This window comes from Suricata suricatta, chromosome 3 (assembly GCF_006229205.1).
Source record: "Suricata suricatta isolate VVHF042 chromosome 3, meerkat_22Aug2017_6uvM2_HiC, whole genome shotgun sequence".
In the NCBI taxonomy this organism is placed as follows: Eukaryota; Metazoa; Chordata; class Mammalia; order Carnivora; family Herpestidae; genus Suricata; species Suricata suricatta.
Genome location: NC_043702.1, coordinates 60,656,627 through 60,668,776, shown reverse-complemented (window position 1 = coordinate 60,668,776; position 12,150 = coordinate 60,656,627). Strand labels below are relative to the sequence as shown.

General features: G+C 41.8%; 1 protein-coding gene across 1 annotated transcript in view; it reads right to left on the bottom strand.

The window, feature by feature from the left end:
* Positions 1–12,150, bottom strand: part of LRP2 (LDL receptor related protein 2) — a 180,479-nt gene that overhangs the window by 30,958 nt on the left and 137,371 nt on the right. Inside the window, exons 49-57 of the mRNA XM_029933311.1 lie at positions 11,155–11,450; positions 9,625–10,141; positions 7,573–7,725; positions 6,900–7,070; positions 5,286–5,509; positions 3,066–3,243; positions 1,891–2,087; positions 985–1,230; positions 232–354 (exon numbers count right to left, since the gene is read on the bottom strand). Coding sequence (XP_029789171.1) covers positions 232–354; positions 985–1,230; positions 1,891–2,087; positions 3,066–3,243; positions 5,286–5,509; positions 6,900–7,070; positions 7,573–7,725; positions 9,625–10,141; positions 11,155–11,450 — 2,105 coding nt within the window. The remainder of the gene's footprint in view (positions 1–231; positions 355–984; positions 1,231–1,890; positions 2,088–3,065; positions 3,244–5,285; positions 5,510–6,899; positions 7,071–7,572; positions 7,726–9,624; positions 10,142–11,154; positions 11,451–12,150) is intronic.

Sequence of the window (12,150 nt, the reverse complement as noted above, 5' to 3'; positions counted from 1 at the left end):
TCCTCCCCAGTAAGAACATCCTTATGGATGGATTTCATATAAGATAATGTAAATTAAGCTCCTCCCACAAGCTGATTAAATGCTACAAAAATGTAGAAAAATTAATAGATGGTGGTTTTCCAGAGCTAAATAGACCAACAACAATGACATGGGAAATGGAGTTCTCTCCTAGATGGCACCTGACACTTACATTTTCTTGCCTCCCCCCTACCCCCCTGTAGGCCCTCCTACCACAGCCTTGTTCATCACTGTTGTCCCTGCAGTCATCGAAACCATTGCACACAGCCCACTGTGGGACACAGCGGTAGTTCGTCCTACAGCTGAATTCTGTATGGTTGTCACAGCGATGGCTCACTGAAACAGAGGAAATAGCAAAGTCAGGACTGAAGCCTCAGTCCTGCATGAAAACAGCACCAAAAACACCTCTTCCATTGTCATATTAAGGAGTAATAATTACCATGTTACCAACTGTATTAATTCTGGCATTGTGTGTCTGCGTTAGGTGTCATCTATTTACCAAGAACAGAAAGAGTCTTAAGTTTCCTCAGTCTCTCAGTATCACTCATTTGTGTTACAGGATAACTATGGGGGACTGGGGAGGGGAATGACTGGGGAGGGGAAGGACAAGAAACTGGGTGTCAACTCCACTGCGAAATAGAAATGTGGTCATCCACTTAATGTGAACATCAGTTTCCTCATCTGTAAAATGGGAATAGGCAACACTCATATTCCCTACCTCAGTGTTGCACTAAGGCTCAAAGTGGAAAGTGCTACACATACAAAATATTCTGGATAGTTAGATACCCAGGGTCTTGAGGAATCAGACACTTTTGAAACTGGTTCTGGCTCAACCTACAAGCCATAGTTTGCTTTGGAGTGCCAGAGTTAGCAAGGAGAGCCCACAGGAAGCGTGCCATGGGGCCAAAGCAGGGGCCTCCTGGTTTCCTGCTCCTGGTCATGCATGTCCCTCCCACAGGAACTTACTGCATTCAGACACTGGCTCATCTGAGAAGTCTCCACAGTCATTGTCCACATCACACTTCCAGCTCTGGGGGATGCAGTGGTTGTTGGCACACTTGAAATAGCCTGGCTGGCAGATCCTGCTGGCACAGTTGTAAACATCTTCATCCGAGTTGTCCCCACAGTCGTTCTCCGAGTCACACCGCCAGGCTTCAGGGATGCAACGCTTGTTGGCACACTGCCATTCATTGGACTCGCAGCGGTGATGCTCTGCAAGCAGGGACATTTGGTTGCAAAGTGTCAGGAACAGAAGCTCCTGATTTACACTGATGGATCTTGGAGAGCCTGATCACAACTTCTTTTCAGAGGATTTACCTCCTAATGCACTTATTGTCAACCAGCACAACTAGATGGTCAGTTATGCTTTTGACTATTACTGTCTCCCAAATTCATAAATATCTTTCTCTTGCATGCAGAATTAGGGGTTCAAGACTACTCTCTGATGGCTTACTAAATTCACTTTCTCCTGTCCCTGTTCTAATGGACAATGTGTTTCAAACACATTCTTGTTCATTGTCATTTTTAGTTTGGAGGGTTGCCTTCTTGGCTTATAAAAATGAAAACAAATAAATGTTGCACACAAAAGTCCTTGTTTAAAATGGGGGTGGGAAACCCTCAGTCTCGGTGTTAGCTCCCAAGGAGGATTCTATGCTGAGCACAGATGCAGACGACATACCATGTACCTCAACTGTTTGTCTTACAGAGACCTTAGTACACCTTTAGAACTTTATAAAAATATAGTATAGACTCTTGCCTTTTCTACTAAGACAAGTTTTTGGGTTATGACATGTGGGAAATCTCCACAGAATCATGCTTGCACACAATCTACTATACATGTGGGCAAAGACGGTGTAAAGCAATCCAACACACCACAAAGAATCTGGTCTTCGTCAGAGCCATCAGGGCAATCCTGGTGCGCATTGCATAGGAAGTGTGAGCTGGTACAGTTGCCGTCCTGGCACTGGAACTGGCCTAATGGGCAGTAGCGCTGTGGGCAAAGGACCGGTTCATCGGAGCCATCTGAGCAGTCTCTCTGTCCGTCACATTTCCACCAGATAGGAATACACCTGACAGAGAAAATGAAGCATTTCTCTCAGCAAAACACTTGGTAGAGAGAGACTACCTGGAGAGAAGATGTCAAAGCTGAATTCCAGGTGATAACAGGCATGAGTCCCTTAACCGTGCTGTGTTTTCAGAGAAAACATAACTAACCAGACGAGATGGAACAGGTTTGTTAAGACTCCGATTTATGCTGGAAAAAAATGTTTTGACCTAATGATTAAATTCCTGCCACAGAAGACAGATGAGTATGTTTTGGGAGTTCTGGTAGCAGGAATTGTTTGGGAGTGTCTGCTGGTGTGATATAAAAGGCATATGGGTATTAGATGGGAAGGCAGAGGACAATTACATTTATTGACAGCCTAGGTCAAGATAGGCATATGCCAGATCCTTAATCTAAGATATTTTAATTAATCAAAATGACCAGCCTTTGAATCTTAAATGCAGTGATTTGAGTTAACACCTCCCCCTGACTTCATTCTCTGACACATTCATCAATGGCCTACAGCCTTTGTTAGGGAAATAACCTGTGGGCATGTTTTGTAACAGATACAAATGATCAAAAATGGATTTAAATATATAATCCTGGATCCTTTGGTATAGTTAACTAAGAAGCTAGGCCAGTATATGAGTGGGAAAGAGAGAAACTCTACCACTCTTGAGGGCTATTTTTCAGTGTGCACGTATATAGTCTTAGCCCTGACACCTAGGACAAATTATTAGAAATAAAAAACTCTGTTCGCTTCCTCTCTACAGATATATATATTTGTGTATATAGGTACAACTTTTTGGTTAACAAATTGCTTCTATTCATGGAAGAAATTATCTGAAGGTGGAGACAGAGAGTCTCGGTGCATTCCAAATAAAACACTTTAATTACCCAAAATGTGAGTTCATTAGGAAATTCCCATCCTTTGGACCCTCAAGGTTCAACAGGTGTCCACAGGGATTGAGAGGCAGTGGGGTGAGGGAAGAGAGAGCCTTACTTTTCCATGTTAGCACACAGGAATTGGGTGCTAGAGCACTTGGGCACGCAGAGGTCGAGGTTGTGCATATGGAGGGTTTGGAAGTCATCTGGACACTCACAGGTGAACCCATTCCCTCCTGCTTTGATGAGGCAGAGATGAGAACAGCCACCATTGTTGGTGCCACAGGGATTGTTCACTAGTGAAAGAAGGAAAATATATGTTTATTCACTTAAAATATCAAGCACTGGAGCACCTGGGTGGCACAGTTGTTTAAGCTTCTGACTTTGGCTCAGGTCATGATCTCATGGTTCGTGAGTTCAAGCCCTGCATCGGGCTCTGTGCTGACAGCTCAGAGCCTGGAGCCTGCTTTGGATTCTGTGTCTCCCTTTCTCTCTTCCTCTCCCCTGCTCACTCTGTCTCTCTCTCTCTCAAAACAAAATAAAGACATAAAAATTTTTTTACAAAATCAAGCACAGGTGAGCCCACCTAATCAAGTAGCCACCTCTCATAAGAAAAATCATTATCCAAGTTGGATGCTTCCTACAAAATTTCATAAATAGGACAGATGGTAGAACTGTTGCTGTGCTCTGAGAAAAACTGATCTATGTGCTTCCAGAAGTAAGGCACACCCACTGGTGTTTAGGACTAGACAAGATATGTTTCTCAAAGTCTTTGGAGAGCAGGTAGGAAACTTAGCTTAAGTTCATGTGCCCAAAACCTAACAGTTTTTATTTCTAGCAGATGCTATATTCTTACATTCTAAGAATATGGGCAAAAGAAGTATGGTTAAGAATTAAGTGAACAGTGCAGCATCTTTACTAATTTTCTGGGTCATCACTTGGAGGTGAAGACTAATCGGAACTTATATTTTACTATTAAGTAAATTCTATGCCCAATGTGGTATGCCCATGACTCCAAGAGCAAAAGTCTGTGCCCTACCAACTGATCCAGACAGTCACCTCTAATTTGAACTTTTGCTAAAATAACATCAAGGCAATTATCTTCCAAAGGGGTGGGGGAACCTGAATATCTTTATTTTTGCCAATTCTTGTTTTTTCTTACTTATAAGTTTATCATATTTTAACAAAACACCACAAAGCAGATGCACAATACCAATTCTATCCCCAAATCATATTTCAGATCTTTGCTAGATGATCTTTAAATCATGCAAAGGCCTTAATTACATGATGAGGAATATTAGTTCAAAAGAAAAAAATTTCCCCAACTTATGAGACACTGTGTTGCTCTAAACATTATTACCTTCCAGGTGACAAGCATAACATATGTTTAACACACATGTCCTATGCAAACAGACATTTAATAAATTATGTTTTATAATTATTATAGTTTTATTTTAAACAATGCCTTTAAATCAATAATTTAATAGGCTGATCTTGGTATTAAGGAATGACTATAATCTCTTAACTGTTATTATTTATTGTGGTTACATAGGAAATGTCCTTATTTTTCAAAGGTGCTTTTTAAGTATTTAGGGGTGAGATATCGTATATTTAACCCACTTTAAAATACTTTAGTCCTCTCACCAAATACTTCAGCTCATTAAATATAGCAACATAATAACTCTTAATTCTTATCAAAAACAAAAGTTAAGAAACAAAAGTTATATACCACTATCTACAATAGCCAAACTATGGAAAGAGCCCCAATGTCTATCAACTGACTAGATAAAGAAGAACATATACATATTGTATACTTATATGCAATGGAATATTACTCAGCAATGAAAAGAGTGAAATCTTGCCATTTGCAGCAAGGTAGATGGAACTACACAGAAAGAAAGATATCATATGATTTCAGTTATCTGTGGAATTTGAGAAACACAACAGATGAACATAGAAGAAAATAGAGAGGAAGGCAAACCATAAAAGACTCTTGAGACAGAGAACAAACTGAGGGTTGGAGGGGAGGGGGGTACGGGATGGGCTACATGGGTGATGGGCATTACGGAGGACATCCGCTGGGAAGAGCACTGGGTGTTATATGTAAGTGTTGAATCACTGCGTTCCACTCCTGAAGCCAAGACTATACTGTATGTTAACTAACTTGAATTTAAATTTTTAAAAAAAGTTATAAGCAGCCTTTCCCATATGTTTTGTAGAAAACACTAACAAGTGACATCATAGTCTTTATAAATCATGGTGTTTATACTTAAAGAAATAAGAATGGCATGCACATAACCTAAAGCACCGGGGCCAGAATTCTCAGTCATGTACTCACCAATCGGCTGCCTGTATGGATGACACACATGGATGTCAAACGGTTTGTGTGTTGTGTTCACCAGGACAGTCCTCCCTGATCCATCGTATTTGTTTCCCTTTTCCACTGTCCTTGTATTCCAATCTGTCCAAAAAATAGTGTCTTCAAAAATGGTAATCGCAAAGGGGTGAGACAGAGTCCCGTCATACACGGTATGCCGATGGCGGCCCTCCAAATCGGAGTACCTAGGGTGGGAGGAAGAATCTATCAGTGAGGCTTCCTCCTTTCTTCTAATGGCTTTAGGCATAGACGAACTGACTAGTCAATTAATAAAATTCCAACTTCTAGTGCTAAGCCAGGATCCTCCCCGCAAACTCTTAGACTCTAAATAAAAACTAAACTTAAAACATACTTTGGCTGAACAAAATTGAGAAGGCCATGCTTAAAAAATAGGAATAGCCACAGGAGTTCAGCAACCCCTAAATCCTAACCATGGTTGCTTTGCTACAGACGCAGCTGGTTCAGCTCTCAGGCATAGAACCCCTTACATTAAGGTTCTCCATTCAACAACCTTTTGATATCCTGGGATGGACACTATTTTTCTTTCCTAAGCTATTGGAAGAAATCAGAGGATAGCAATATAAAACTGGGATTTTTGCCTTTTCATGAACATTTCTGAGGAGAAGCTGTTCTTAGGAGACAGCAAGTTTCTCAGTGTCACCTGCAAGGAATGTACTGAGTGAAAATACAGGCCTGCAGGCTTCCCTTTGCATATGCTGGCGGCACATTTATTATTAATCATTCCCTGAGCACTACTGATGAATACCTTTCCAGACAAATACAATTCCAGAGAAGGTTTTCTGATTTCAAGAATATCTCAGAGCATCTATGGCCAAATTTCCAGGTCCCCCCGCCCCCCGCGTTCCGTGGTCTCATTCACTGCTATGAGTCTATGTCAAAATACTGAGCAGTTTTAGAGTAGACCCTAAAACTCAAATGGGAGGTGGGATGAGCTAGCAGCTAAGAAATTTGATGTTAGACATACAATGTTAAAAATATTCTCCAAAATATTATATTTTATGGTAACTTACAGAAAAACTTTAAGAACTTCTTGATCAATGTTTTATGTCTCAATTTTAAAAACAAAAAGGTTACGTGCGCCTGGTGGCTCAGTTGGTTAAAGCCCCATATCGAGCTCTGCCCTGACAGCTTGGTGTCTGGAGCCTGCTTCAGATGCTGTGTCTCCCTCTCTCTCTCTGTTCCACCCCCACTCATGCTCTTTCTCTCTCAAAAACATTTAAAAAACATTTTTAAAACAGGTTAAAAAAGGGATAAGGAAACTAGGATGAGTTGAGTACCAAGCTGTCTCTAATAAGGGAGGGATTGCTACCTCCATTAAAAAGTGAAAGCACCAGGACAAAAACCTAACCTATCTGGCTTCAACCTTCACACTCTCTATACTGTACCATAAACACAGAGCTCAGTCTACTCTAAAACTGCAATTTTGATTAGAAATGACTTCAGAATGAGTTCTAACAACAGGCAGTTAGAAGCTGCCTGGGAATAACACACAGACAACACAAACCCTGAAATAAGCAGTCGCCTATTTTATTTTATCCTTTTCTATGCACGTACTCAATGTAACCCAGGTGGGCATCTGCCCAGTAGAGTAGATCATTGGTGTAGTCAATGGTGATGCCATTGGGCCACTCTATCTTGGTAGAAATAATCACAGACTTATTCATTCCATCCATGCCTACTCTCCCAATGTATGCTCGGTGAGCCCAGTCTGCCCAGTAGACATACCTGTTGGAGAAAACACAACGGGTCAGTCTTTAAAGCCAAAAGAAGTCAGCAGCCAAAAGATATAGTTCTTCTCCAATTAGAGAAATAGAATTAACATTCTATAGAGTCTTTCAGAAAGTAAAGAGAACAAACAAAATAACTTTTAAAAGGATGATGTAAAGGAAATGTTCAAGAATGAACACGATTAACTGGGGATTTTCAGTGCATTTCACAAAGAGAGTCCAGTAGAGGTGGTGCTTTTTTTTCTAACCACAATTTTCTCTGCATGCAGCCAAAACAGGACCTGAAAAGTGAAATGGTATGTCATAGCAAAAACACAGAACAGCTGATGAATATCATGAGTAAGCCATGCTTCTACACATTATAACTAAACCATTTACCAGTTAAGAAAAGCAGAAGACAAATCCCAGCAAGATATTGGCCTTGAGAGAACTATGTGAACAGGCTTTCTGGTTACAGAGGCAGAATGAGAGAAGAGCCCAAGATTACAGGGAGACAATACCCATATTGAGGGTGAAGGGCAATTCCTCTGGGATGTTCAAAGCAGAAGGTATTGTTGACATCCACGCAGTGCTCGGCCAACTTGCGGCGGTATCGACCATCAAGGTCAGAGACAGAGAGGCAATTCAGGTAGGCATCCACCCAATAGAGCTTTCTGAAATGAAAGACCACGATAAAGCCGTTTTGCTTGTTTCACAGATAGCTACCAAATTTCCTATCCAAGCTCTAGTGGAATTACAAAGACCACTATTAGAAGGCACTCTCCCCCAGGAAAACAGGGGCAAGGGGAAACAGGAAACTGACCTTCCTGCAATGTGGCAACAGAAGATTCAAGATTGTGAGCTACATATAATTCCCACTTTAAAGAGATTGTCACATAGGGAATTCTGGGGCCACACCTCACCTAAGGATTCTGACATCCTTCTCAGGCAATGTAAAGGCTTAAAGGAGCAGAGTCACAGAAGGGAAAGCAATTAGCATCATGAAGTACAGTTTAAATGGTAGAGCTGAACGCTCCCTACACTGTTGGTGGGAATGTAGACTGGTGCAGCTGCTCTGGAAAACAGTGTGGAGGTTCCTCAAAAACAAAACAAAACAAAACAAAAAAACAATCGATAGAACTCCCCTATGACCCAGCAATAGCACTGCTAGGGATTTACCCAAAGAATACAGAAGTGCTGATGCATAGTGGCACATGTACCCCAATGTTCATAGCGGCACTTTCTACAATAGCCAAATCATAGAAAGAGCCTAAATGTCCATCACCTGATGAATGGACCAAGAAGATATGGTATATGTATACAATGGAGTACTACATGGCAATGAGAAAGAATGAAATCTGGCCATTTGTAGCAAAGTGGATGGACCTCAAGGGTGTCATGCTCAGCGAAATAAGTCAGGCAGAGAAGCGCTCATAGGTCTAGCAGGAGAAACCTAACAGAGGACCATGGGGAGAGGAGGGAGGAGACAGAGCTAGAGAGAGTGAGGGACGCAGATTGTGAGAGACTGTTGAATACTGAAAACGAACCATGGACCGAGGGGGGGGGGGGAGGGAGGGAAAGCGGTGATGTTCAATGTGGGGGCACTTGTGGGGAGAAGCACTGAGTGTTATATGGAAACCAATTGGAAAATAAACTATTAAAAAAAGTGGTAGAGCCGAGCAAACAGACTTGTCTACATGAATTATTAAGACTGCACGAAGAAACTCTGAATGATGACAATCTTAAGATACAGAAAAACCTTACCCCTACCTAGCCTTGTCAAACTAGGCTGGCAAAATGAGTTGCTTATTCTGGGCCATTTACTTAATCAAACTTAAGAACCTCTAGAAGCTTATTAGACTATTTTAGAAACTTCTACCTCAAGGGTATTTCAGTTCTCAATATATTGCTATTCAGTAAAATCAATTTATTTTCTATAAGGCAGGAATTCTTAATGTGTGCTCCTTAATCTAATGTGAGGCTTTGGGGGATCTATGAACCCTCTAAAACTGATGCAAAGTTATGTGAGTGTAAATGTTCTAAGTGTTTTTATCCAGAAGGGGTCCACGACTTTCACCAGAGTCTTAAAGCAAAGGATTCAAAGGCCCCTAGAATTTGAGTGTCATTTAAGCTCTGAGGGTGAGCCCTGTTCCAGCCAACCTGGATGTCAGACTATTTAACTATTAGCACGGCAGCACCCTTTTTAGAATGAGGATGAGGGAATGAGTATGCATAAACCTATGAGCCTTGCCAGCTAATTGATGAATGAGATGTCCACATGCTTGGATTCAATTGTCTACTAAGATAAAAACAGGGGCACCTGGGTGGCTCAGTCACTCAAGTGTCTGACTCTCGGTTTTGGCTCAGGTTATGATCTCAGGACTCCCCACATCAGGCTCAGAGTTGACAATGCAGAGCCTGCTTGGAAATCCTTGTCTCCCTCTCTCTCTCTGCCCCTCCCCTGCTCACTCTGTTTTCTGTCTCAAAAAGATTTTTATAAAGCTGAAAACACTGGCTATAACGTTTTTTAAAAACCATTTTAACTATTAAAAATCTCCTCTGTGTTTTCTTACCTGGTAACCCAGTCTACAGCGAGACTTTCTGCAGCTGGTAGGTTGTGGCTTATGACTGTCTCCTTGTGTGTCTTATTTAGAAACATTCTCTCAATGACTTTATTCTCTGCATCAATCCAATACAGTCTCTTTTCTACCCGGTCAAAATCCAGTGCCACAGCATTGCCCAGTCCTTGCAAAATGAGGGAGTAATAATAGCCATCTAGAGTTAGATTCCTCAAATAGTAACGATTGCTAAAAATGAGGTAGGGCTCGATGTTACTGTTCTGCCGGCAGCTCTTTCCATCTGGTTCTCGGATGTAGCCCGGGGCACACTTACAGATGTAGGAGCCTATTACATTCTCACACTTCTGGCTACATACAAAGGGCATCTCCGTGCATTCATCAATATCATCACAACTCCGATTGTCTGACAGAAGCTTGTAACCAGGACGGCAAGAGCAATAGAAACTGGTGAGTGTGTCTGTGCAGTTTTGGTCACAGCCACTGAGTATAGGGTCGTTGCATTCATTAACGCCTGTAAGTAAAAGACAGGTATTAGAGAAGCTAAAATGTCCACCAGAGACCCACCATAATGGATCAAGCTTCCCACTTGACAGCCCAGTTCTTAATGAAACATGACAGACAATAAGGGCTTTTTAAAGACTGCAGATTATTCAGAAGTCACTATTTGTCAACTTCCTCCCCAACTTAACAACTGAATATAACTAATAAGATTAAGTTTGACTTCTAATCCTATACCTGCTACTCTCCTTGTAACCAATAATTTGAAAAGTAAAATGGCAGAGGAGAGAGGAGAAAGAAGAACAAAAGGAAAGAGCCCGGCTAGTGGCATGCTGATAAAACAGATCTCAGGGGATGGAGGGCAGGAGAATGCTGTGATTTGTAATATCTTCCATTTCCATGGTGTGACTGTCTCACCACAGCCAATTTCAGGTTACCAGGGCAACATCACTGAACCCAGGGCTGGGAAGAGATGGAGACATTTGGCTCTCACAAAATAGGATGAGCTAGCCAGCAGCCTCCTGAGTGTACTTCTAGCTGGTCCTGTGACACACAGCCAAGCTCACCCAGAAACTACACAGGGAAGAGAACATGTTCCCATTAATTCTACGTTTTATCATTGCTCAACAGGTTTACCTGGGGAGGTTGGAGTGAGAGAGGGTTTAAAACTCTCCCCTTCAGTCACCTGAGGATGAAAATGAACAGGCAAAGGAATCCTAGCAGAAGGACATCTCATGCAACAAGTCACTTCAAATGTTCAAATAGAATCAACACTGTTTACCCTGTGTAAGGTAAGAATTTGTTCACCTTCCATTCTCTATAATGACTGCTTAACTGATGAATTAGCTGAAAAACGTTTACTGACCTTGTATACCATGAAATCCTTGCCTTCTGATAGACAGGCAATAGTAATTTCTTGGTGATATTCTATTTACAGGACAGACTGGAAAGTCTGAGTCATAATGGGTTGAGAATCCACATTCAGTCTCCCTGTTTGCCTTTTCCCAAATCTTCTGTTCTACTCACCACATCCTTTTTCATCACTGTTGTCTGAGCAGTCATCTAGGTGGTTGCAGACTTTGACCATATCGATGCAGTTCCCGTTGTTACACCTGAACTGATGAGGGGGACAAGTGGACTCCGGAGTGTGGCACAAGTGCTCCAGCTCGTCCGATCCGTCTACACAGTCATTTTCCCCATCACAGACTTCCTGCTTATAAATACACATCCCGTTCTGACAGGTAAACTGGCTCTCACTGCAGGTGGGGTACAAGCAGTCCCTCTCATCACTGTAGTCACCACAGTCATTGCGCCGGTCACACCTGTGTAATGAGACCCAGTACCACTCTTGAAGAAGTTGACAAGTCTCAACTGTCACCCATTTGTGGCTTTGCTTCCTCCATCTATGTGAAGGTCAGCTTGACCATTTCAGTAATAAGACCGCCCATGACCTTAGTTCCCTCTCCCCCAGAATCTTCATCCACCCCATCAATCTCTAGCTCTAGGAGAATCAATCTAATATTTGACATTCCATATAATTTCCCCAGGTGCTGGTTGCTACCATTAGACATGTGGATCTAGAGATAGTCAAAATAATTCCATTCATTTGAAAGCAGTTGGCAAATTGTTTAAATACAACTTTTAGAGTTTTGGTGTTCATCATATCTATTTATCAGATAATGATGACAACTTACAGACACAGGAAATATCCTGGATAGCCATGATAGAAGCATCCATACCCAAGTGAAAATTTATTATAAGTGATGAGATTATTATGTCCTCTAAGAACACATATCTTCCAGTTGGAATAATGTTGTCATTGTCCTGTTCCTTCCATCTTTATTTATGATACCCTGCCACCTATCATGAGATGTGAGTGGTCATGGTGATGGGAAGGAGCATGGGCTGAGGGCAAAGGAATAAGGCATTTCCTAGTACTGTCAGGGGACCTAGCATTCCCAGGCATCATGAGGACAGCATAGTTCCCCGAAATTCTGTGAGCCAGACTGGTCTTTCCTCTCT